Source organism: Podarcis bocagei (genome assembly GCF_964188305.1).
Source record: "Podarcis bocagei genome assembly, chromosome: 15".
NCBI lineage: Eukaryota > Metazoa > Chordata > Lepidosauria > Squamata > Lacertidae > Podarcis > Podarcis bocagei.
In genome coordinates, this window is record NC_138141.1 from 34,359,394 (window position 1) to 34,385,963 (window position 26,570).

General features: G+C 46.7%; 1 protein-coding gene across 8 annotated transcripts in view; it reads left to right on the plus strand.

Moving 5' to 3' along the window:
* Window positions 1-10,232: 10,232 nt before the first annotated feature.
* SH2B2 (SH2B adaptor protein 2) overlaps window positions 10,233-26,570 on the plus strand; it is a 57,309-nt gene continuing 40,971 nt past the window's right edge. For 5 of the 8 annotated variants that reach the window (XR_014002580.1, XR_014002581.1, XR_014002582.1 and 2 more), the window contains exons 1-2: window positions 11,611-11,897; window positions 12,140-12,240. Coding sequence is in view for 2 of the 8 variants with exons in the window: in XM_081173002.1 (XP_081029128.1) it covers window positions 12,220-12,240 (21 nt within the window). In the remaining 6 variants the exon portion in view is untranslated. Of the gene's footprint in view, window positions 10,724-11,610; window positions 11,966-12,139; window positions 12,241-14,089; window positions 14,193-16,677; window positions 16,888-26,570 lie in introns of those variants that run through there. The other 3 variants (XM_081173001.1, XM_081173004.1, XM_081173003.1) reach the window with 3 other exon arrangements.

Genomic DNA, 26,570 nt, shown 5'->3' on the forward strand with positions numbered 1-26,570 from the left:
TTACATGGTGGTTTGGTTCCAAGGTTTGCACAAAAATTGTGGATACTCAACCCTTTGGAGCCGCCCCACAGCTAGCAGGTATGGGGGAGACAGAATCCCCTAGAGTTGGTGTGCCAAGAGAGCTCTTGCCTAGCAAGCAAGTTTAAAAGCTCTTTTTGTGCCATGTAACACAAGTGGACCCAGCACAGAAATAGCTTTCAAGCAAGCAAGGCCTGCTGCATCTGGAAGGCTAGGGATGTTCATGTGAGATGTGGTGGGGAGTCAGATTGCCTTGTGAGAACATCCTAGAACCAGCCTGGGCTCCCACCCTCCACATCCAAGCAAAGGGGAGAGCTTAAAAGCTAGTTTTGCCCTGGGTCTTGGGCTACCAGCTGCATAAAGAGCTTTTAAGCTCACAGCCTTGTTTGCCAAGCATGGCCCTCTCAGCATGCCAGCTCTGGAAGCCTAGGGATGTTCACACAAGATGTTGCAGGAATTCAGTAAACTCTCGCAAGAGCATCCCAGAGGTGGCACTCTGAGCTGGCCTTGTCATCCCGTCCCCTCCCCAGCAAGGCAGAGAGCTTAAAAGCTTGGGGTTTGCCCAAAAAAAGCCCTTTGAAAAGAGCTTTTAAGTTCTCTGTCTCACTTGCGATTTGACTTGGCTGAAATCGTACAAGTCAAATGCACAGAAGATGTGGGATTACTCTTATTATCACACAACTGATGAGGCGGGTTGCTAGAAAGGGACGCTTAAAAATGCTGAAATGCAAAAATTGCAATAGAACAGGGAATGCATTTGTGCTTCCAAATCATATACAGTAGCATTGGGAAATAATACATTTTGTGAACAAAACTACCGCAAGATCATCCTAGTTCTTTCAGCTGACTCCTGTTGTTATGGGAACCGCTTGCTGAGAGCGGCAGACCTTGTGTTATGCTTATTTATCCATGCTCCTCACTTTAGAGACAGCAACCAAACATCTACAAGAAAAGCATCGTACCTCTCAGTTGAAGCCAAAAGCATTCCACACCATTAAGGTCTGAAATGGAGGGTGGCCGAAATGAAATCTGCCCAGAAGCCCAGTATCCATGTGCTCTGCAGCACATTGGTGAATATTTGTCTGTGACAATGGTGTAGTGTGAGAAACCTGTTCATAAACACCAAGCCACACAGAGGTTTAAAGCAAAATACAATGAAAATTCTACATTTTAAAGCAGCACAATTGACAGTGAGACAAAACACCCCCTAAAACAGAACTTAAACCACAACTAAAAATGTGTTCTATACTCAGTTGTGTAAGTGACACTCACAACCGCCAAACATGTAAATGCTGCAAAACAATGCTCTAGCCACCTGAGTTTTACTCAGAGTAGACCCACTGAAAACCATGCTTAGTCCTGTCCATTAATTTCAATAGGTATACCCTGAGTAGGAATAACGTTGGTGATAACCCCAATATATTCAGACTTCACTCTCCCAGCACTCCCATAATTCAGTCTCACCTGCTCAATCAACAGTCCACGCATGATACTGGAAATGTATTCAATGTACAGTGGTACCTCGGGTTAAGTACTTAATTTGTTCCGGAGGTCCATACTTAACCTGAAACTGTTCTTAACCTGAAGCACCACTTTAGCTAATGGAGCCTCCTGCTGCTGCCGTGCCGCCAGGGCATGATTTCTGTTCTCATCCTGGAGCAAAGTTCTTAGCCTGAAGCACTATTTCTGTGTTAGGAGAGTCTGTAACCTGAAGCGTATGTAACCTGAAGCATATGTAACCCGAGGTACCACTGTAGTCATTTTTCTACACCTGATTGCAACTAAATTTCTAAATTATTGTAATATTCTGTAAAATGTTTTCTCTCTAGCTGTTACCCAGCTTCTTTACTTATAGTCTCTTAAAACAATAATAGATGATAACTAGATAGATGATAGCTAGAGATAGATAGATCATAGATGATAGATGATAGATAGATAGATAGATAGATAGATAGATAGATGATAGATAGATAGATAGATAGATAGATAGATAGATAGATAGATGATAGATAGATAGATGATAGATAGATAGATAGATAGATAGATAGATAGATAGATAGATAGATAGATGATAGATAGATGATAGATAGATAGATAGATAGATAGATAGATAGATAGATAGATGATAGATAGATAGATAGATATTGATAGAGATAGATAGATGATAGAAAACAATTCATAAACAAGACCCAGACAAACCTGGATAGATACTGACAAAAGGGGTGTTTACATGTTACCATTTGAATGGATGTCCAATCTGCATATGTACCTCCATACACAAATAGTTGATCTGTACACTTGTACAGTTATTCATATGTAACATTCAACGAGTGTACAGTCTGTGTGCGCAACAGGTGAGCTGTTCACACTCTTCATACCCTTTCACACAAACAATTTGAATCAGAGAATAATAGAATTGTAGAGCTGAAATGGACCCCTCCCAGGGTCATCCAGTCCAACCCCCTGCAATATGGTAATCTATTGCCCAACATGGATCTTGTAGCTATGTAGATACAGCTTATGCCTCTGTTTAGTGTGTAATGTTTGAACCAGCCTACACAAAGCAAGCAATTACAGTGGTACCTTGGTTCTCAAACTTAATCCATTCCGGAAGTCCATTCCAAAACCAAAGCGTTCCAAAACCAAGGCATGCTTTCCCACAGAAAGTGATGCAAAATGGATTAATCCGTTCCAGACTTTTAAAAACAACCCCTAAAATAGCAATTTAACATGAATTTTACTATCTAACAAGGCAATTGATCCATAAAATGAAAGCAATAAACAATGTACTGCAGTCACACAATCAGTAGCGGAACTGGGTTCCACACAGTCACAAAAACAAAAAACAAAAGAGCCACAAAAATGCAAAATAAAGAGTAGAAACAGACAGACCTCAGCGTACCACTCCAAATGGAAGCGTGACACTCAAATCAGAAGTGTAACTCAAAATTGAGCACGTTTGGCTTCTGAAAACAGTTGGCAAACCAAAACACTTACTTCCAGGTTTGCAGTGTTTGGGTTCCAAGTTGTTTGAGTACCAAGGCGTTTGAGAACCAAGGTACCACTGTATGCACAAGCGCACACACCCAGATCAAACATTCATACAAAGCATTCCCACCTTTGCCTCTCACTCAGGTGGGTGTTACAGAACTTGCCCCCCAAAGCAGGCTCTCATCTTAGGGATGATACCACTTTTTCCAACTATTCGTCAAGTAAATAACACTTCGGCTAGGTCCCTCTTAAAAGAAAACTACAGTACTGTAAAAAAACCAAATAAATACCACCCGCTTCCACTGGTCTTACCTGAGAGAACTGCGTTGAGCGAAAGAGAATTACAGCTTATCGAGAATATCAGTTCTATCACCGGTCTGGCTTGAATCAATATAACAGATTTTTATCCTGCTGTAGAAGATAATGAGTTACAGCAGTGTCAGCAATGAGCTGTATATGTTTTGCATCCATTTAAGTTTTAGTGAAGTTATATGCATTTTTATTTGTTCTTTGCATTTCACATCTCTCCAATTTCACTGTTCACAATGTTGTGGTTGCATGTATGTCTGCCCAATGAAGATAATTCTCCATGCATGTGATGAAGTGGACTCTGGTCCAGGGCTACTGGAAGTCGTGGTCCAGAGACGGGTGCTGGTCTGCAAGGCATCAGCTGTCAGTCCATGACAATCTCACACACGCAGCCCAGGTTGAGTAGGACCCTTCAGAGGCCAGCCATAGTATCAGTTCCTGGCACTTATTGAGGGGTATACTGCCAACCCACAACATCACATAGTTTGAAAAGCACTGTTCTGGTCCACAAAAGCTTATTACGCCATCGGTAAATCTTGAAGGTGCCACCAAACTCTTTGTTAACTTTTAATGTAACCAGCACAATTTTTATTTGTTTAAAAGCCAATTGCAACTTCTTTTCTCTTGCATTTAATATTGAAAGGCTGTTAAAAATAATAAAACGCCGGTCTAAAAATGCAATGAGACATGGCTGACAGAGCTGCAAGCTTGAAAAGGAAGGGCATTATATTTGCATGAAACATTTCTGTTTATATGGAGGTGAATTGTACACACTGATGCCACATTTTCATAACCTCATAACCTTCATAACAGTCATTATGTGAGAGAAAGGGCCTAGGAATTGATTGAGAGAGAATAACTACTATTCCCATAATTCATTGGGGGAAGCCATGACAATTAACCTTGCACAAAACTAATAAGACATTCGCGGTAGATGTATAGTTTTCCTGCACAACAGTCCTACAAGGTAAGTTTTTTAATTTGTTCTCACAGGAGGCTGTGATGGCCACAACTTGGATGGCTTTAACAAAGGATTGGAGAAGAATGCTGTCAACAGCCTACCAGCCACAATGGCTATGCTCTGCCTCCACGGCGAGTCACAGTTCATGGTTGGTTTACTCGGTGCTTTTTTTCTTTAAAAATGTTGAGGGGTGCTCTCATTTTGACTCAAGAAAATCTCCATTTTATAGTTCAAATTGGGGAAAATAAATACAGTAATGGACAAAAGTACAAAGATTCACAAAATGTTTAGGGGTATGCGTCCCCCTCCATCCCCCCAGAAAAAAAGCACTGGGCTTACTTACAAATTTTCCAAAGGTCAGATTCATGTGCTTTTTCATACAGCATTCAGAAAAAGTTGCACGGGCAGTAAAAGTTTGTTTAGTTCCAAAGTGGTGAAAGTTCCTAACTTATTGGTATAGGAACTCAAGAGCACCTAGTAAAAGCCATGCGTTCTGAACTTGGAGCAACCAGCTCAGCCCCCCCTCACATGCTGAGCTTCTCCTGTAGGCAGGGGAAACAAAGCTTGATTGCCTCCTCCCTCCCAAGGTAAGCTTAACCTAGCAAGACAGCTTACTCTATGGTTGTAACCCCTTCATGCATTAATTAGACTTAAGCATGTTGGTTATATGAGGCTGGTTATCTCCAGCTAATACCTCCAATCAAAAGTCAGTGACTGGCCTGTCAAAGTCCTGCTAAATTAAACACTTTCCAACTTTGACAACAGTGATGTGCAGGGATGGTCAGGTGATACTTAACTCAAAGGAATGAAAGCAGCTAATTACGGCATTTGAAGATGCTGTTCAAAACAGAAGAGCCAGCCAAGTTGTATTTTCTTTTCCTCCGGATCGGTTGAAGAGACTCCCTTATTTCAGAAGCTCTTTTCAGAGTGCCCACCTTTTGAAATAATTATCCCAACGATGCACTCCAGAATTTATGGGGAAAGAGGGCAAGAGCACTGAATTGTTTATGTTGCGAACGGAAATGGAGATTACACAACACACCCTCCTCTTTCTCGTGCAGTTCTGTGGCTTTCCTTGAGCCTGTGGGCAGGTCCGGTGGTTTGGAAGCAGCCCGGAACCCCGGAACGCTGACAGCAGCTAATTTCCCCCAGTCTGGTAATGTACCAGGCTCTGACCGTAGATGTTTTGCCATCGATTGTTAAGCATCGAGTCAGCTGCTTTCATTTGTAAGAAACAAAACTGCAACTGCCCTCTTCAGTTTCGCCCAGATTAATGACAACCTTTCATAACTATATGCAGGGCCTAGTTATAAGGCCCTGATTTTGTGGTCTTTGCTGAATGACTGTCCCTCGGGGCAGGGGGGCTTTTAGGAATTCCTTGTTACAAATGAGTAGCTAGTGTTTGTAATTATTCAGAATTTGGTTCCTTTCCTGGAAAACCCCTATAGTCAGGGTGGGGAACCTCAAGCTTTCTTAAGGTTGCTAGACTACAACTCCCATCATCCCTGGCCACTGGCCATGCTGGCTGGAAGAAGAAGAAGAAGAAGAGTTTGGATTTGATATCCCGCCTTTCACTCCCTTTAAGGAGTCTCAAAGCGGCTAACATTCTCCTTTCCCTTCCTCCCCCACAACAAACACTCTGTGAGGTGAGTGGGGCTGAGAGACTTCAGAGAAGTGTGACTGGCCCAAGGTCACCCGGCAGCTGCATGTGGAGGAGCGGAGACGCGAACCCGGTTCCCCAGATTACGAGACTACCGCTCTTAACCACTACACCACACTGGCCCTTGGTTTCCATTTTTTGCACAAGGGCATGCTGATGGAGACAAGCTAAGGAGCTGACAGCAGTGCCACTCCCTGGGCTGGAAGTTGTTGGTAAGGAGGCAGTGGGGAAAGAGGGTGGAGGCACCCGGAATCTGGTGGGGTAGCTCTCCATTCTCCCTAATGGACCAACCTTCGCTGACAAGTGACAACAAAATGTTGCAGCGTGCCTTAGTTCAGGGTTCCAGCCATGCCATTCCTCCTCTTCCTCCCTGATTTTGCAGTTACAATTTCCCAATAGTCAGCCAACATGTTCTTCTCAGCCCTCGTCTGGTTTTTTTTGGAGGGGATACTTGCCCTCATTATTTTTTGTCACTAGGTATTGGGGGGTATGGTTTCAGCTACTAATGCAGTCACTATGAGCATATATAACTGATCAAACTGGAAAACATTTTCATCAAGCTGAAAAAAGTTCCCTTAAGGAAGCAGATTTTTTATTTTTGTTGTAGAAAATGTAAGTGCTTATAGAAACTGTGGGTAGCAGGTGCTTAATTAGAAGAGGTTCCCCCCTCTTCTCTCTCTCAACGGAGGGAATGTCTCTTTGAGATTATGCTTGGTGAAGCACATGTGTTACTAACTACAAAGGAATTATATTATTCTTTTTAGAACTATCACTCCCTCTAATATCAAGTTCAGGTGGTGTGTGACAACAGAAAATCAGCCACTGGGAAGGAACAAGAGGGGCATATCAGCGTGCTCAGAGATACACTCTCAGAGTGTGAGAGTCAGTGTGGTGTAGTGGTTAGAGTGTTGGACTAGGACTTGGGAGACCAGGGTTCAAATCCCCACTGGCCACAAAGCTCACAGAGTGACCTTGGGCTAATCGATGTCTCTCAGCCTAACCTACCTCACAGAGTTGTTGTGAGGATTAAAGGAGAGAGACATATACACCACCTTGGAGAAAAAAGTGGGATATAAGTGAGCAATAAAAACAAATAAAATAATATTATAACTAAGAGTTGCAGAAATGCTAAAAAAGAAACACTCTGTCCTGTAGGGGTGTGCCAACTTAAATAAAATATTAGGGGGGGGGTTAAGCCCCGCTCTGCATAATTGATCACACAATGCAGTGCATGCACACCATTTGAATGGAAATACCCATCAACTTTGGGGTGCCCCACCCCTCAATTATTTTATTGGAGAGGGGCGAAGGGACCTCGGCCCCCAGCAGTTGGCTCCTATTCTGTCCCTCCTCAAATAAAAAAAAAGCCCATTGAATAAAGACTGAGCATGCTCAGTAGGCACAGAAAGTTGAGTGGCAGTTGAAAAAGAAAAGCAGAAAACCAGGTGATGGATGGATGGATGGATGAATGGATAGAACCCTGAACAGGAGCACTCCTATTTGGAAGGAGTATACGCTGCAACATTTTATTACATGTCCCCTGTGTTGTTTCCCCCAAATACACTTTTAATGGATGAATTAACTAAAATTCATAGGAGCAATCAGCTGAGATTTCTTTAACAGGGTGGCATCAATGTATGTTATCCCCAAGTTTGATTTTGCTTGTCTTGAAGGGCACCTCTGGGCACTTATTTTGGACCAAGCATCCCCTGCCTTTGCTTTGCTGCTTGGCCATTGATCACATCTTCCCCTCCTCACCCGCTCAGCTACCCACACACCAAAGTTCCTTTCCCATTCATATACATTTTTAAAGAAAAGAGCTGAACGGATCAATAGGCTCTTAGCTTGAGATTTCATTAAGGGTTTTTCTGCAACTCAGGCATTGATCGCCTGCCCAAGCGATGCCAAAGGCATCTTTGCTGTGGAGAGGAGCAAAGAGTTCCTATAAATGCAGGAAGTGAATACTTTTAAATCTGTTGTTTGCTTGCTGTCTGGACAGGTGGGTATAGATCCGCTGGTCTATGGGTTCTTGCACAAGGGGCAGAGCAGCAGTGATGTGGAAGAGATTTGATTCATTTCGCATTTAAAGTTGAACGTACCTATTTCACACTTTCTGAAACAACGCAAAACATTGATCTACACATAGCCATCCTTCAAAAGTCACCATTCTCAAGTTATGTAGTTCAATAAAGGTTCTTGCTGTTACCACTGTGTCACCTTGCCTCGTGCGAACCCACCTACACTTCACTGGCTACGAAGATGGGATGGTAGGCTAGGTTAAAAAAAATACAAAATCACCACTCTCCACTTTTTTCACAGTTTTAAAGCCAAGTAACGTGTACAAAAATGCATATAAAATGTGTATAAATATGCTTATTTTAGTGAAAGTAACATTAAAAATGCATTATATTATGGGAAATTGCTCTGCAAAAGTTGCATGCCTAATTGCATGCTAACGTGCATGTTAGAAGAAAAGTGTACCTAAATGCTGATGAACATTCATGGGGGCTTTTTTATCTGAGAGAGAGAGAGAAAGAGAACCAACTGATGTTGAAACATAGAAGAAACTGAAGAATGGCAAAATGAGAAACTGAGAAAACCCCAAACTGACAGATTCACCCATTCCTGCAAACCATCTATATATCCCTGTATCCCATCCACATGGACTTATATTGCATATTAAAACTTGAACCCAGTCTGTTGAACCCAGACAACTTGTCTTCTCTCTAATTACAAGTCAACTCTTGTTCCTGCCTATCTGTCCCATGTTTGCCTGTGTTTAACATTGGCACTTGTTGTAATACACCGAAATCCCTGAGAGCTGCTGTGTGGCTGCTGACTAACGGCCCATCCGAGCATTTTCAAGGTGTCCTTGGTTCTCAGGGAGAGCAGGATGCTGCGATTTTGTTCCCTGAGTCGGGCTTCATAGCTCAGCTGCAGAGCTCCTACTGTACATACAAAAGGTTCCGGATCCAATCTCTGACATTTCCCGTTAAATGGATCAGGTAGCAAATGATGGGAAATACCTTTGCGGGAGACTCTGGAGAGCTGCCATGTCTCAGAGCAGGCAGTACTAGGCTCGCCCAGTGAGACCTGCAACAAAATGTTGCAGCACAAAGTGCTCCTGTCAAAAGTTCAGGAGTCCCAAGATTAGCTGCAAGAGTTCCAGGACATCACGGGAGCTATGAAGTTGTTCCAACAACATTCCCTGTCTACCCACCAAGATTTTAAGCAGGTGCAGAGAAAACTTTGCTACTTGTGAGAGTCCCTGTCTCTCTGGGAATTTCTGACCTGAGGCTGGGTGAGTCTCGTTTCTTCTTCTGTTGTGCCAACTCTCCACGGGAGACCTCATCAAGCGTGCCTCCACCTCCTCTGAGCTCTCCCACTCTTTCACAGGCTGGGAAGGAGCAGCCCTTTGGTCTCCTGCCTCCTCAGGGGCAGAGCAAGGGAGTGGAGGTCACCAAGTGGGAACTGCTGCAGTCTCACCACTCCCTCCCTCAATTCCAAGTCTTCAGCCTCAAGTGCCTCCAATTCCTGGTTTGAATCAGTGCAGTGCAACGTGATTATGTTGCCACGTTTGACTATGTGATGTTGCCATGCATGCGAGCTCTTGAAGGGGGCTGCACAGAAGATTGAGGATGCCCAGGCTGAGCTTCAGGAGAGCAGAACGCCACACATCCTTGCACCTGGCCTCAGGTGATTTGCTGTGTTCGGATCTCTCTGCTATCTGTTACTTGCTACCATGGTTGACTGCTGAGGAAAGGCAGGCAATCTCCTAGATAGGCAAGGCTCTGTAATTCGTCCATTTCAGTTGACTGATCACCCAGGCTTAATTTACAAGTTATTATTTTCCTCAGTTTATTTGATTTATATCCCACCCTTTCTCTTGTCATAGTACTCCAAAGGGTGCCCCTCAGGTGTGGGGTGGGGTGGAAGTCCACACTGTTTTGGGTCAAAAAAGTAGCCCACAACTTTATGGCTGCGAGCATGAATAAAACAACCCTATAGGTAAGAGGTTTTTGACCTTTTTCAGTCCAAGTCTCCCTTGACCAACTACACCCATTCCCACCACCCTTCTGAGTAATACCCCTCCCCACCTTCTCACTATATAGAAGGATCTGGCAACTTCTGTTTCAGTGTATCTGAAGAAGTGTGCATGCACACGAAAGCTCATACCAAGAACTAACTTAGTTGGTCTTTAAGGTGCTACTGGAAGGAATTTTTTTATTTTTGACTATGGCAGACCAACACGGCTACCTATCTGTAACTTGACCAACTACATTCTTTCTGCAGGGATCAGGAGCCCAGTTGTGTTGCCCTTTGCCTGCAGAACTGGCAGCCTCTCACCCTTTTTCGAACACCCTCCCTTGTGGAGTGTTCCCTCAGCCTCCTCTCCTCTCCCCTCTCCTTGGGAGTCCTCTGGGCAGCCGCTGCTGCCGCCCCTGGTCTCTGAGCTGCCTCCTCACACTGCCCCACAGGGGCCTGGGTGGCCTGGCTGGCTGGGCTTCCTCGCCCACTCGCTTGCTTACTCCAAGGCTGCCTTAGCTCCTGGCAACCAGCACCCCCTGGCCAACCCCAGAGGCACCATTCACCTGGGGGGCTTGTAGCTAGGGCTGCTGCAACAAACAGCCGTGCAAGCCTTGGGGAGGCAGAGATGCGAGAGGGCATCCGAGGAGGGAGGGAAGGAAAGAGGGACAGAGGCCAGTGTCGCCCACGGCACCCCTGACCACCATTCAAGGCACCCCAGGGTGCCACGGCACACTGGTTGAAAGCCACGGCTATAGGTAGTAAACGTCTCTCTACTGGCTGACAACCACCTTAATTTTAAAACTGACTGGTCAGTTCTTGATTTCAGAATGTTCTAGAACACGGGTGAGGATCCGGTGGCCCTCCAGTTAAGGTTGAAACCACAGCTCCCAGCTGGAGTTCAACAACCTATGGAGAGATGCAGGTTCCTCACCCCTGTTCTGGAACATTCTGAAAAGAAATGGATCTGTTCTCAGGCGAGTTATATAAAGATAAACGTGATGCACCACTAGTGACCATCTCTCTGAGGAATGAAAGGATCCTCTCATAAGGATTCCGAGTACAGTGGTACCTTGGGTTACAGACACTTCTGTTTACAGACTCCGCTAACCCAGAAATAGTACCTTGGGTTAAGAACTTTGCTTCAGGATAAGAACAGAAATCGCACAGCGGCAGCGGGAGGCCCCATTAGCTAAAGTGGTAACTCAGGTTAAGAACAGTTTCAGGTTAAGAACGGACCTCCAGAACGAATTAAGTTCCTAACCCGAGGTACCACTGTAATCCCATGAGGCAGTTGATAACACATAGAAGTAATGCCTTCTAGGACTGCAATCTTACCACCCAATCCTATGTGTATGAACATGTGTGGAGGAATGGTTCGTACATCAGAGTGGGGCCTGGGAGACAAGGATTCAAACCCCCACAGCCCTGAATCTCACTGGGTGACCTTGGGCCTGTCACTATCTGTCAGCCTAACCTACCTCACAGGGTTGTTGTGAGATTAAAATGGGGAGGAGACAAACCATGTATGCCACTTTGAGCGCCATGGAGGAGAAGTGGGATATAAATGCAGTTAATGGTAAATAAATAAATGTGCACACAGAGCTAAAGGACAGAATCTTTAATAACCTGAATACAATTAAACCAGCCTCCCTGTTTAAATTGCCAACTTGTTTTAAAAGGGTTGTTTTTATTGAGTGTTTTAATTATGAAGGTTTATCTATATTTTGGAAAGCTGTTTGTCTGCTCTCCATTTGTAGCTCAGTTTCAGGCAGAGCGCTATGGACCTCACGCAATTAAAACCAAAGGTTTTAAGGCACATTTAATTTTTTTTCCTTAAGGTCAGGCTGCAAGTGTGCAGGGAGTTGATATCCTTCTGACTTGACCTCCGAGTTCCTCGGACACATTCCTGTCAACAGCTCTCTTGATCATGTGAGGAAAATTTACAACACATTCCACCCCACCCCCCTCAAACCAGTGTTACCCCAGTTTCCTGGAGTGTATGTGTATTTTGGGGGGGTGATGCTTGAATATTGTGTAAACCTGAGTTTAACTTAGTGTTGGGAAAAGAAGCGCCAGCCTCAGGATCTCACTGGACCTTGCTTGGCGAGAACAGATGCCTGGTGGAGAGAGGTAAATTGTCTGCTGTGTAAGATTTTACTTCCTCTTCATAGACAAGGACGGTGGATCGAGTTTCCTTGATTCGTCAGCAAGGACGCGGCGTGGACTCATCAGAAACGACAATCGATATGAAATGGAAACATTGGCGGGAAGAGTGAGTGAAAGTTGGAGCCTTCTCTGAGTCAATGGCACAAGAGGCTTCTTGACCTCTTTCCCCTCACCCTCAGCAATGCAGTGAATAAAGTGGATAAACTGTCATAAGTCCAAGCAGGGTGGGTAGAAATTGTAACTCAAGAAGAAGGTAGCCCACCATGAGGCACCCAGCCACTAGGGTCAAATTTGCAGCATACATTTACAGCAACTGCTTTGAACAATCATGGCTTCCCACAAAGAATTCTGGGAGCCGTTCTTTGTCAAGGGTGGCTGAGGGGTGCTAGGAGACCCCTGTTGCAATTCTCGGGGTTGTTGAACAATCAACCCCTCTTCACAAAAGGACTGGTGTATGGTGGCCTAGGTCAAATTGTCGCTTCTTGCCAGCCATGGGACTGGGGAGGCTAGGGTTCAAACCATGGCCAGTAGGCCATGAAGCTCGCTAGGTTACCTCAGGCCAGCCATAGAACCTCTCAGCCATTGCTGAGTTTCAGTCAGGGTGAAATGTGCACTGCCTTCAGCTCCTTAGAGAGACAGTGGGATAGAAGTCTAATGAATGGATTGATGGCTTCACAAGGAGGTGTTTCGAAGCCTACATTGGTTTGGGGGAGGGACATGCTGCAGCCCCAAACATCTGGAGAGTCTGGCAATGGATGCTCTAGGGAGCAAAATAACAAAAGACATAGGAACATAAGAAGCTGCCTCATACCAAATCATATGAAGCTGCCTCATACCAAATCATATTGTTGGCCCATCTAGCTCAGTAAAAGGTGCCCTCTAGGTGTTGTTGAACTACAACTCCCATCAGACCCAGCCAGCGTAGCCAACGGTAAGGAATGATGGGAGCTGTTGTCCAGCAACACCTGGAAGACACCATATTGGCTATCCTTGGTCTGTACTAGCAGTGTCTCCAGCTGTTTTTGGACTACAACTCCCATCATCCCTAGCTAGCAGGACCAGTGGTCAGGAATGATGGGAATCATAGTCCAAAACCACCCGAAACCCAAGTTTGGGAAACCCTACTCCAGGGTTTCAGAGTGGACTCAGTGGAGACCCTGGCAGACCTACTTAGGAGATGCTGAGGACCCAACCAGGGACCTTCTCTGGGCAAAATAGGTGCTTGTCCACTGAGTTACAGCCCTTCCCCACAAAAAGGGAGACTTGGGCACCTAGACAGGAGACTGAAGGGGCATAAGGGTCTCCAGATCACAGTCTCTCCCACTGGGGCGAGATGTTCTGCATCTCTATTTAAACTACAGCAATTATTTCTAAATGTGCACACGTGCCTATAAATCAGCAAGCCCAAATGTTATGCAAATCTGTGTCCTCTCTTGACTGCTATTTTGGTGATGCATTTCCTTTCTGGGTGATGTGTAAGTCGCTACCCTTTTGTGAGTGTACAAGGAGGTCTGTGGTTTGGGCAATGTAGCCTGGCATGAGAATTGGGGTTTTCCAAGCGCATGCCTCTTTTCTGTTGTGAAACCTTGGAGGTTCTTAATATTTCTGTCATCTGTGCCATCCTGTAAGGCAGGGCTGGGAACCTGCAGTCCTCCAGATGTGGCTGGACTCCAGCCACTATGGCCAGGATGCTGGGAGCTGGAGACTAGCCACATCCAGAGAGCCACATGTTCCTCTACCCCTGCTGCAAGTCAGGCTTCGCCAACCCGGTGCCCTCCCGATGTCCTGGAAGACAACTTGGTTTTATGGAAGTTATAGTCCAAAACAGCAGGTTGGAAAAGGCTGATGTATTAATAATTTACCAAGTATAGGTGTGTAGGATATGTCATTCTCTGGCACTTAGAAGAAAAGTCTGGAGTGACTTTGGATACTAAACTGACATTCTATTCCATCAGGCTGCCTCAGTGGAAGAGACGGGAATTAGGACTCCCTTCATGTGCTTTGCCAAAAGATCAGCATCACTAGACACCTACCCTGGGATTATTACTGTGCCAACTGGTCAGTATAAGAACGACTATTTGAGAATTGGCAGCTGAGTTTGCTTCCCCACCTCCCTCTTCCCAGCCTGTCCCCTTTCCCTTGTCTGTCGGATTGCTTAGATTATAAACCTGCAGGCGGTTTTAATTTATTGGAAGTGTAAGCCGCTCTGGGGAGATGCTTTTTTTTTTGCTGAAGAGCAAGGCACAAGTACTCTAAATAAATAAATAAAGCAATCTCAGGTTCAGGGTCCGGCCCTTCCATCAGGCAAAGTGAGATGGCAGCCACCTCAGGCGGCAGGTGCTGTAAGGTTTCGGACTATGAGGTTTTGGAAAGCAGAACTGTTTGTGCCATGTGGCCGGGAATATAGGCGCCAACTCCCTGGGTGCCCAAGGACCCACAAAATTCCCCAGAAAGGGGGCGGGCACCCACAAATTTCGGTGTCAGGGCCATGGCACTCATGGCCTCGGGCACCCACAGTTGTGGGGGCCAAACTGGCATTCCTGTGGCCTGGCTGACACCCCATAAACTAACCTGCTGCTCCCCAAGTATGCGTGTGTGTGAGTGGGTGAGTGAGTGAGAGAGAGAACAAACACTGTACCATTGCTGATGATGATGTAAGATTGAGCTGCCAGATCAGTTGGCTGTCTACCATAGAATGGGGTGTGCAGATGCTATTTCAGACTTCACCCCAACAGAGATGGCTGATGACCACTGGACCCAGTGGGGCAGATAAGGGTGCCCCTTAGCTGGAGGTCGTCAGTTTGTTCTGGTTTTCTCCTTGTCCTCCCCACTCACAAACATTCATTTATTTATTTTCATATAATTTCCATACCGCTTGATTGTAAAAAACACACGCACAAAAAACCTCAAACGGATTAAAACAATAAAATGATCCAAAAACAGTTAAAACCAGCTATTTGTATCATTCAAATAATGAAAGCCAGCAATAAGCAAAACACAGATTAAAACACGGGGATGTTCTGCATATTTGGACAGGCTAGCCTAAACAAACACCTTTTTAGCAGTCGCCAGGAAGACTACAGTGAAGATCAATTTCTTACAATTGTGGAACGAGTATTATGTGGCACTTGGAACAGTTTTAATTCCACAGAAGGAAAGGGTGGGTGTATGTGGGGTCAAGCAATTCAGATGCTGTGGGCACTTAAAATGCAGTTGTACAATTGCTTAGCATCTATCTGAACTCAACCCTGCGAGGTAGGCTAGGCTGAGAAGCCCCTTTCTCCAGCTCCCTCCCTCCCACCATCAGAGAAAGCTGAAGGGTGAGACCAGGTGCCCATAACAATATTTGTGATTGGCTGTGCTGTTCACAGCTGTTATTGGCCAGCAGAGGAGATGGGCAGAAAAGACTCTAGGCAGTCTCTGAATGATTGGAAAGTTATGAATGGGGTGGGCGGATGGAATACAAGACAGCCATGGATTTTGAGGTGAACCACCTTGCCCTAGCGGTCAGTCCCCTCTGCGCCTCAGGCAGCAAAATGTCTTTTCTCCCATTTCCCCCTCCCTTGCTTTCTATTACCATGTCTTACCATCAGGCTATGCTTGAGGCAGGCAGGCACTCTGCACATTCTCAATGGCACCCTATTTATCCTTTCTTTAAAGCAGGACTATTCCTCCACCAAGGGTGGCATTTGCTGTGGCGCTTACTTACTTGGTGGGATGGAAAGGCATTCTCTGTGTACACAAAGACCTTTTAAAAATCACTTCATGTATAATATATTACAGCAGATGGGTGGCTCTTAGCTGAGGAAAGAATGCGCTGCCCCAACTCAATTTTTCCCTTCCTTTAAATTGTGGCTACTTAAGTGTTGCTGGCTGCTGCTATGCTCACTCGGTGCGGCGAGAATGCACTCTGCACATGCTCAAGTTCACGGAATCCACTTTTTATATTTAAAAACTCCCTGAATATCACCTCTGAAGGTTTCGTTCAACATGCTCGAATCAACTGTTTCTTAAAAGTTACCCCTTGTGTATCGGAGCTGGTTCTGGTTATACTTAAACAAGGAAAGGAAAGCCCTCTGTTCATGCTTAAGCACCAGTTGTCTGCCTGTGTGTATGTTTCAGAAAGCATAACTTCATGTATGATAGCTGGATAGCTCAGTTGGTGGAGCATGAGACTCAGGGCCGCAGGTTCGAAGTCCACGTTGGGCAAAAGATTCGTGCATTGCAGGGGGTTGGAATAGATGCCCCTTGGGGTCCCTTCCAATTCTGTGATTCCATATCAGACCTGGTCATTCATTGGGGTGGGAACACGCCCCCTGTACGTGCTTGACAACGTGGGAAAAAATAACCACGTCTTCACACGGAGCAGAGCTGTCCCTGCCTAGTTAGGTACGCGCTCTGCACATGCTCAGGGGCGTCTTTTTTGCTCTTTGTTTTGAAGACAACCCCTGCCTACCGCGGGTGTGTGACGGGGCGGGGGGGAGCGAGAGCCGGCTCGTCACATGACCTCTCCTTCTCCGCCTGCCGGGCCCTTTAAACCCTTCTCAGCCGAGCCAGTGGGAGGAGACCGGGGCCGGCTCGGAGGCACCGGCGGGGGCGCCTCTTCCTCGCAGCGGGAGCTGCTGCGCGCCGGTAGCGGCTCGCCTGCCCGCCCCAGCGCTTCCCTTCAGTCCCTGCACCCTGGTACCGGCGCCGCCGGGCGAGGACCGAGCCCGGGCGGACCCGACGCCCCTTCCATGCCTCTCCAAGCCCGGTAAGCGCTGCGCCCTCGCCGCCTCCCCCTTCGCCCTCTCCTCCTCCTCCTCCAAGGAAAAGAAGCAGCAAAATCCGCCGCCTCCTGCTGCTGCTTTTCCGCGGTCCCTTCCTCCTGCTCTTAATCCCAAGATTTTGCTCTTTGCACGAGCGGGAAGGTTTGCTGGGGGTGGCTCGGAGAAGGGCCGCGATTTCAAGGAATGGTGCTTTCCACCGATCGTCTCCTTTTGCAGTTTTTAAAAATTATTTTAATTGTGGCTTTCCCATTAAGAATCGCTTGTTTTGCGTGGTGTGTGTGTGTGCTTTTATGGGCTGTGCGGGGACGCTGATCTCTCTCCTCCACCCTCCCGATCAGTTTTGGTTTGTAACGTTGTGGGGGTTTGTAAAAACGCAAGCGCGAATGTGTGGTCTGCTGGGGGGGGGGAAGCAGCCCCCTGCGGGGTTTGCTTCCTGCTGGGTGTGTTGCGAGCGCTGCCACCTTAAAATGACAGGAGGTGCACATCTGGATTGTGCAGCTGTGTGGGGGCTCCCCCCCCGCCGCTGCCACTTACACACGCATGCACACACACACACACACACACACACACACACGCCACCACCTTCTGGGGTGCAAATTGGTCCTGAAGAATTTGGCCCTTCTGTGTGTTTTGCACGTGCGTGCGTGACAGCTATTTAGGGAAAAAAAAGATCCGCACAAACCCCGTTTGTAAATTTGCATTGCCTCTTGGAGAATCGCTAGGTGTTGCCTCTCTCTATGTGTGTTTTTGTGTGCGTGTGCATGCATAGGCGAAATATTTAGGGAGAAATATGTTTCCTCCTCCCTCCTTTTCGCTATGCCTGTTTTGCTTGCAATTTATCGGTGCTTTTCTCTGTCGGGTGGTGATCGTGTGTGCGAGAGAGAGATTCCCTCCCACTCCCTCCTTTCTCTTGCATATTACAATGCCGTACACACACACACACACACACACACGGCCAGATCGACGTGGTGTTTTTTGTATTGTTTTTTGCATCCTGAGTGGTGTTGCGTGAAGCGAGGAGGGCGATCTCTTGGGAATAATCCATATTCTATGAACCTGCCAATCCTTCCTTCCTTCCCTTAATGAGATCTGGGAGACGCAGCACGACGGCTGCCCCCTCCACCCCGACTTGCAATTATTTTGCAAGGAGACCCGTGAAGGGAGGAGGCCTTTTTGCAGGGGAGGGGGCCGGTGGGTTGCCTGCGTGCTTTCCTCTCTTTCCACCTACACCTGCGTGGGCAGACATCAGGTGCGATTAACCAGATAACCACAGATTCGGCTGCAGAAATCCGTATCTGGGACTGCCCAGTCTGCTCACTGACTGCCCACATGTAGTGTGAGAATTGGGTCAGAGTGGCCGTAGGGTCCCCTCCTGCCTTCTTCCTCATCAGTGGGTCCTGGGCTGTTGTTTTCCCCTTCAAATGACTCAGGGAGCAAGGAGATTATTCTCTGTGGGGTGGATGTATGCTCCAGATATGGGGCAGGCAGGCTCCTTGAGCAATCCCCTGACCCTTCCCTTTGCCCCCTGCACCTCTTTGCTTCCCAGTCTACAGCTCCGTGCATGAATGCTTGCCATTATGGTGGGCTGGATGTGCAGAAGGTGCAATCGCAAGGCGTGTGTGTGTGTGTGTGTCTCCGTGTGTGCTCTGCATGCAAAACATTTCATCTGTGTCAAAGGTGGAGGACGCTTCTGTCTTCGCTGCCAAGGCGGAAACCCCACCGAAGAATTTAGGGCTAATGGCTAATGGCAACCCTTCGCCTCAGGGGGGAAAGCTTTGTTTGGGAAGGATGGGAATGTTGTGAGGAGACTGAATTTGCCCCTTGGTCGTTTCTATCACTGCATCTCTCATTCTCTGGCTTCCGTTTGTCGGTCACACTAGTTGGAAGCGGGCTTCTGTATGGAGTGAGCATTTGGTTTTGTTCAATAATGTGTTTCTGGCCCGAACCAAATGGGGTTGGGCCCTTGTGGGGTTTTTTGGGTTGTGTGTGTTGTATATACTCTTGAATACATCAAGTGTGAGGAGGCAGTGAATTGAGGAAGGGCTTGCCCTTGTCTTTCAATAATAATAATAATAATAATAATAATAAATTTTATTTAAACCCTACCCTCCCCGGCCAGAGCTGGGCTCAGGGCGGCTAACACCAGTAAAATTACAGTAAAAACATAATAGCGGGGAAAACCAATTTAAAATACAGGTTAAAATGCAATTTAAAATGCAGCCTCATTTTAAAAGTGGCCCATAGATCAAAATCATAAGGGGAGGGAAACATAAGGGTCAGACTGAGTCAGGACCAAAGACCAGGCGGGAAAACTGTGTCTTGCAGGCCCTGCGGAAAGATGTCAAGTCCCGCAGCGCCCTAGTCTATTGTGACAGAGCGTTCCACCAAGTCGGGGCCAGTACTGAAAAGGCCCTGGCCCTAGTTGAGACCAATCTAACCACCTGGCGACTTGGGACCTCCAAAATGTTGTCATTTGTGGACCTTAAGGTCCTCTGCAGGACATACCAGGAGAGGTGGTCCCATAGGTACGTGGGTCCTAGTCCATTTAGGGTAGTGGTTGACTATTGAGAAGGAATCCTAGAACTGTAGAATTGGACAGAGGGACCCCCAAGGGTCATCTAGTCCAACCCCCTGCAATGCAGAAAGCATTCATGACAGGTGGCCACATATAATGGGACAAAACCAAGTGCTGCTTCCTGGTGGGGGGCTCCTACCATTGGCAGGACATTAGCAACAAGAAAACTAGCGTTCAGTCATGATCTTGACTGGCTGCGGGTTGTGGAGGGATGCTTAATTCTCCTTGTGTCTCCCCACCTCCACACACAAACCGCCACCAGTTGAGAATGTATTGCTCCTGTCAAAAGGAGCTTGTACATGTGTTGGTTGATCTCAGAAATGAATTCCTGAGTGGCAGCCCAGCCATTCTAGCAGATAAGTCCCTTCCTAGCTTCTTGTAATAATTTAGAAGATGGGATCAAGATTTCGGAAGGTTGGGTAGCCAGCTGAAGGATTTGCTCACCTCCCAAGCACATTACAATTTATGCATTTGCAATTCCTTTTTCCAAGGAGTTTAGGGGTGGAGGATGCATGTATTTCTCTCAATCCTCCCCCCCCCCAACCTCCAGCCTAAAAAACAACCCTGTGAGGTTGGCAGGAATAGCGACTGGCTCAAAGTTACCTGAGTTGGTCTTTGTGGCCATGTGGGGATTTGAACCTAATCCAGCACTCTAAGCCACATTCTCAGTGTACATTTAAAAGCACTACAAAACCACTTTAAATAGCCATGGCTTTCCCCATTGGGCCATGGCACTCACAGTAGTAAGCTAGTCAGTCATTCTCTGAACCTAACTTGCCTCGGAGGGGGTTCGTGGCACGGATAAAATGCAGGCAGGCCATGCTTGAGCTCTGAGGAAAGGCATGATAAAAAATAATAAAAACTGAAAAATGCATGTTATCAACAGTTCAGACTATACCTCAGCAATTGCAGTGTGTTTGCAGGTTTAGTGTTTGTGGATTCTAGATGCATCTTGTCTCTAGCACATGGGTTGGATTAATGCCTGGGAGAGACCTGGGTTCAAACCCCCACCCAGCCATAGAGCTTCCTGGGTGACCTTGGGCCGGGGTTGTTGTGAGGATAAAGGGAATTATAGAATCTTAACAATTGTAGAGTTGGAAGGGACCCCTTAGGGCCATCTAGTCCAACCCCCTGCAATACAGGGAGAACCATGTGTGCTGCCATGTGCTCCTTTGGAGGAGAGGTGGGATATAAATGTGACATATAAGTAAATATGTGTGTACCTCCTGCTCTGAGGCTTTAGTGTCCCAGGATGCCTTGGGAGGGGAGGCTAAATCCCAAAGAAGGGTGGAAGTTTTAAGAAGGTATTTCCCAATTCAGGCAAATTCTGGGACAAGGGTTGCCAGGGATATTGAGTAGAGACCACCGGCTTAAATGTAGCTGCTGTTACTGGTAGGTAAGGTTACTTGTTATCAGGGCAACGATTCCACATAGCTGAAATCAGTTCATTAAAATGTTCTGTTCTGTTACCGTTGGCTTTAATATAGAGCTGCCATACATCTGGATTTTCCCAGACATTACTGGGATTTCAAAGGTGGAATTGACGTCTGGAATGCTCAACAGTTTTGGGGTGTCCTGGTTTTTATTTTTTGAAATACGGCAACGCTACTTTCATAGGGATTAAGGGTGGCAGTCAGCTGTACTTGGACCACATCAGTTGGAATGAATGAACAGGACTAAGCTAGGCCTCTGAATTTCAATGGATCTACTCTGAGTAAAACTTACCACCCAGAGCTCCCTTTTTTCTCTCATCACAATACATGTGTTAATTAGATCACCAAATGCCAGGATGCCTGTGCTTATCGCTAACAACTGTTTTGCGAATGTTAATTATAGCTGTTAACTCTGGCTGCTATTAAAATATAGCCTATATAACTTGGGGTAATGCTGCATGCATCTCAAAAAGTGGACCACCATCCATGAAAGCTTGTTCCAGGGATTCGGCTCCTTCATGGCCTCCAGATGTTGTTGGATTCCAAGTCCCATCAGCCTCATCCAATATGGCTGTCAGGAATGATGGGATTTGGAGTTCAACTATTTCTTGAGCAGCACAGGGGTCCCCCACCTCTCCTTTTGCCATGATACCTTTGATGTGTCTTTTAAGCTTTGTGGAAAGGGCCAGGAAGCTGCCTCAGGCTTGAGTCAGACCGTTAGTCCATCTAGTTCAGTACTGTCTGCACAGACTGGCAGCAGCTCTCTTCACGGGGGAGTCCTTTCCAGCCCTACCTGGAAATGTCAGAGATTGGACCTGGAAATCTGTGTGCAAGGCAGATGATGCTGTTACTGAGCTGTGAAAATGAAGGATGGAACAAGTTTGTTTTCTCCTCTTTCCAAAGGCTGGGACCTGAACCAATGTATTCAAGTTACAAGGGGACTCCGACTAAACATCAGGAAGAACTTTTCTGGCAGTAAGAGCAGTGAGACAGTGGAACAGACTCCCACAAGATGTGGTGCACTCTCCTTCCTCGGAAGTTTTTAAGCAGAGGTGGAATGGCCACCTGTTTTGGACGCTTTAGCTGAGATTCCTGCATTGCAGGGGGTTGGACTAGATGACCCTGGGGTCCCTTCTTTCAAACATGGCTGAGACCGTGCCCCCTCTGGAAATGGGTACAATTGATGGTAGATCAAAACCCTTTCAGCCTGGCAGCGGGGGGTTGTTGGGGCGGGGTGGGCTCACCAGGTGAGCCTAGCAGGAACCTGTTTCAGCTGCTGCCAAACCCAGTATGGGTCAAAGCCATGTCTGCTGGAGACACCTTCTGTCTAGTTGTGAGGATTAAATAAGGAGGGAGTGAACCATGTGCACCACCTGGAGCTCCTAGGAGAAAATGGTGGTATATACATTGTTGTTGTTGTTAGATTAAAATACAACACATAAAAAGTGGCTTTAAAAACGTGAAGAAAGAAAACAAAGAATAGTATACCACATCCTAGATATACTATAATACAGTAGGTTAAACATCGTAATTATTTACTGTTAACACTTGTTAATCACAGTGTTTAACCTACTTTATTCATAAATGAGTTTCAAATTTCATTTCACTTGTCCATGCAAAGCCTACATCTATAAGTAAATCAGCTCATAGTGTAGTCAGGTCTTCAATCCGTTGTTGAAGAAGAAGAAGAGGAGGTTTGGCTTTGATATTCGGCTTTATCACTACCCTAAGAAGTCTCAAAGCGGCCAACAATCTTCTTTCCCTTCCTCCCCCACAACAAACACTCATAGGTGAGTGAGGCTGAGAGACTTCAGAAAAGTGTGACTAGCCCAAGGTCACCCAGCAGCTGCATGTGGCGGAGTGGGGAATCGAACCTGGTTCACCGGATTACAAGTCCACCACTCTTAACCACTACACCACACTGAATGAATGGTGTCATATATTTATCCTTTCCACGGCTGCAATGGTGGTATAGACATGCAATCAAGAAACGAAACAAATGAGCAAGTTGCTCATGTCCCATCCATTTCAGTAGGTCTACTCTGAGTGTAGGACTTATAACTGGACCCAACCCGGAGTGTCCAGTCACACCCAGTGAGGGAGTGTTTGACATCATATCAGAAGGATTGGATGGTGAAGCTGTAGCGCGATACCCGTGGCAGAGAGGACCACTTTGCATGGGAAGGCATTTCTGTGCAGGCTGCCAGGGATCGCGGGAATTCCTGCAAGGTGTCTTGTTTAGTTTGCACCGTTGAAAGTAATTAGCAGCAAGTGTAGCAATACTGCAGCTCACATGCTGCATGTAATTGAATTTCCCAGCTCGGATTTGTGTTAGACGGCAGCGCTGTTAATATGGTATAGATTTGCATTTCCCATAATTCCTCAGCCAATTTAGGACACTTGGCTGTTGTCGCAAAACAGGGATGGGGAACCTCTGGCCCCAGGGGCCGAAATGGGGGCGGGATCTTCTGAGCACTCCATGCCAATAGTGGGTGGGGCCAGGGGCAAAAGTGGGTGGAGCAATGGACATAGATAAAACTTAGGCTAGTTTGTACACACACACACACACACACACACATACACACACCTCTCTTACCCTCCATTCAGGCAAGCAGGTGCCTTTGTCAAAATTCAAGGACACATTCCAGAAAGTACCGTATTTTTCGCTCTATAAGATGCACCAGACCACAAGACGCACCTAGTTTTTGGAGGAGGAAAACAAGGGGGGGGGGGAATTCTGAATCCCAGAAGCCAGAACAGCAAGAGGGATCGCTGCGCAGTGAAAGCAGCAATCCCTCTTGCTGTTCTGGCTTCTGGGATAGCTGCGCAGCCTGCATTTGCTCCATAGGACGCACACACATTTCCCCTTACTTTTTAGGAGGGAAAAAGTGAGTCTTATAGAGCAAAAAATTCGGTAGATCCCGCAAGCTTGAAGTCTGCCTGCCCCTGATTTAGGCCACCTGGCTTGTCTAGGTAATTTGCACACACTCGTGCAAACATCGGGTGATGCCGGCTCTATGCACAAGATGCAAATTTCTGTTCTGTTTCCTTGCTTTTATCAGGAGAAGGAAACGGAATGGATTGTCGAGCCAAGGGCTACGCTTGCTTACTCTGTGGCTGGACGAATTCCTAATAGGGCAGCGGATAAAGAATCCGAGAAGGTTTTATTGCCTCCTCGGACAAATGTTTCCTAAGCCTTGAGTGACAGACGGAGCCTTCAGCCAGTCTGGGCAGGAAGTCAAAGCTTGCATTTAAGGGAAGGCGGCGTTGACTGTTCAGCAGGGAGGGGTGAAACGCCACTATTTAGTTGGCATTAAGAAAGAAAAGAAACAAAACCGAACCAGAAGCTTCCTGACTCGCTCAAACAGGAGTCGACAGAGACAGCCAGTCTGATGTGCTATTTATATTATATCCTATAGATCCCCATTATTATTCTTTTTAAAAAAAGTTTGTTCTCATCTCAGGGAGGTGGGGAAGGAATGCTGCTCACCCAGAGACAAAACATTGCTAGTATTTCATCCTCCTCAAGCTGCATCTCTGAAGCGTCCATGCTTGGAAGTAAAAGTCATTGGCAGGGCTGTCATCCAAGTAAACTTGTACTGATGACTGGGGAAGCAGAAGCTTATGGGAAGAGGCTGCTTTTGAAATTTGCCACATCGGTTGGTGGAAACTCAGATCTATAAGCTAGGCGCCAAACGGCTCCTTAAACCAAGGTTGCAGCCACCAAAACAGAATGCCTATTTGCCATTTGGGGACCAGGCAGCTAGAAAGCTGTATTTTTCAATACGGCGTTTTGGTTCCTGAAATTCATTCTGATTGTGCAGATACAGATAGAATTCTACAGGGTGTGTTGCTAGTGTGTGAAAACAGTCAAAATCCAAGGATCTTTCAGGCACACACCTCCAGATGGTGGTGACGTCAGGCGCCATCCTGGGACCCAGGCATCTTCACTTGGTTGCAGGTGGCTCATAGCCAGGTGTAAAACGCGCCTGGCAAATTCCTAACACTTGCACAGTGGATAGTGAGACAAAGGCCTGGATCTCGGGGAAGGGCCAAGCAGGTTGTTAAGAAAATGGCTCACCTGCAAGTCATCAAATACCCCTGGCCTAACACCTCCCCACCTGTTGAACTGTCTCAGTTGCCTTCCAGTCAGTGAAGAACCATCCCCTTCTGGAAAGGTGCTTGGGGATAAGTCCAAGGGCAAGATGGCTCCGAAAACTCCTCCAAGGACATGGAGGCAACAGGACCAGCACAAACAAAATCTTGCATGCCAAGCCTCTAAAGGACACCAGCTATGCAAATAGCTATGCCTGCCCTGCTTTTCAAAAGGAGAGAGCAGCTTACACCTGGTGACATATTGCAGATCTCTGCTGTGCCTTATGAATTTGCAGCCCCGTAAACCCATGCTGGAACGTTGCACTGACTTCTTATATAAAACCTTAAAAACTTCCCATCATGCTGAGATTCTGATTTTGCCAAGAGACAGCCAGGACTCCTGGAATCTTCTGCATGCAAAGCATATGCATTTCGACTTGAGCTTCTCAGAGAGCCATGTTGTAGGAGACCAAGGTTCAAAAGCAATTCCCCACTCTGGCCACTCACTGCCACTTGGCCTGACCTACCTCACAGGGTTGTTGTGGGGATAAACGAGGGGTTGAATAATGTCAGCTGCCTTGAGCTCCTTGCAGAAAAAGGTGAGATACAAATGCAACAAATAAATTGCAGCCTACAGTGGTTGTGATATAAGAATTGTCTTATACTAAGTCTATCTAGTGCAGTACTGTCTGCCCTGACAGGCTCCCATGGTCTCAGGTGACAAAAACTGAACCTGGGGCCTTCTATGTGCTAAACCAGTATTGGAGGCGATATGCCTTTGAATCCCAGTTACTGTGGGAATCATGAGTGGGCATGGCAATTGTCCTCCTGTCCTGTTTTATGCTTTCTAGAGATATCTGGTTGTTGGCTGTGAGAACAGCTGGTCTGAAAGAAAAAAGAGACAGAAGAAGAGGGCAGCAGGCAGGTGGAAAAGGGGCAGTCATACAGTCAGAATGTTGTTGTTGTTTAGTCGTTTAGTTGTGTCTGACTCTTCGTGACCCCATGGGCCAGAGCACGCCAGGCACTCCTGTCTTCCACTGCGTCCCACAGTTTGGTTAAACTCATGCTGGTAGCTTCGAGAACACTGTCCAGCCATCTCGTCCTCTGTCGTCCCCTTCTCCTTGTGCCCTCCATCTTTCCCAACATCAGGGTCTTTTCCAGGGAGTCTTCTCTTCTCATGAGGTGGCCAAAGTATTGGAGCCTCAGCTTCAGGATCTGTTCTTCCAGTGAGCACTCAGGGCCGATTTCCTTAAGAATGGATACGTTTGATCTTCTTGCAGTCCATGGGACTCTCAAGAGTCTCCTCCAGCACCATAATTCAGAATGTGGCCTGCAACAAATTGCCCCTGAAGGAATGTGTGGCCCTGGAAAGGGGAAGAAACATTGCCTACTCCTATTTTTAAGGGATACAGCCTGGCGTCTCTGTTGCTGGTCTGGGAGGAAGTGAGATTTCTTGCCACACCAGTGTGGTGGTGTTATTAGAGGTGAAAAGGCACCGCTCTCCGAGTTCTGCTCCTCCACCGTCAATGAGGCAGAGCTGGAGTGAGTGGAAACTCTCTCAGTG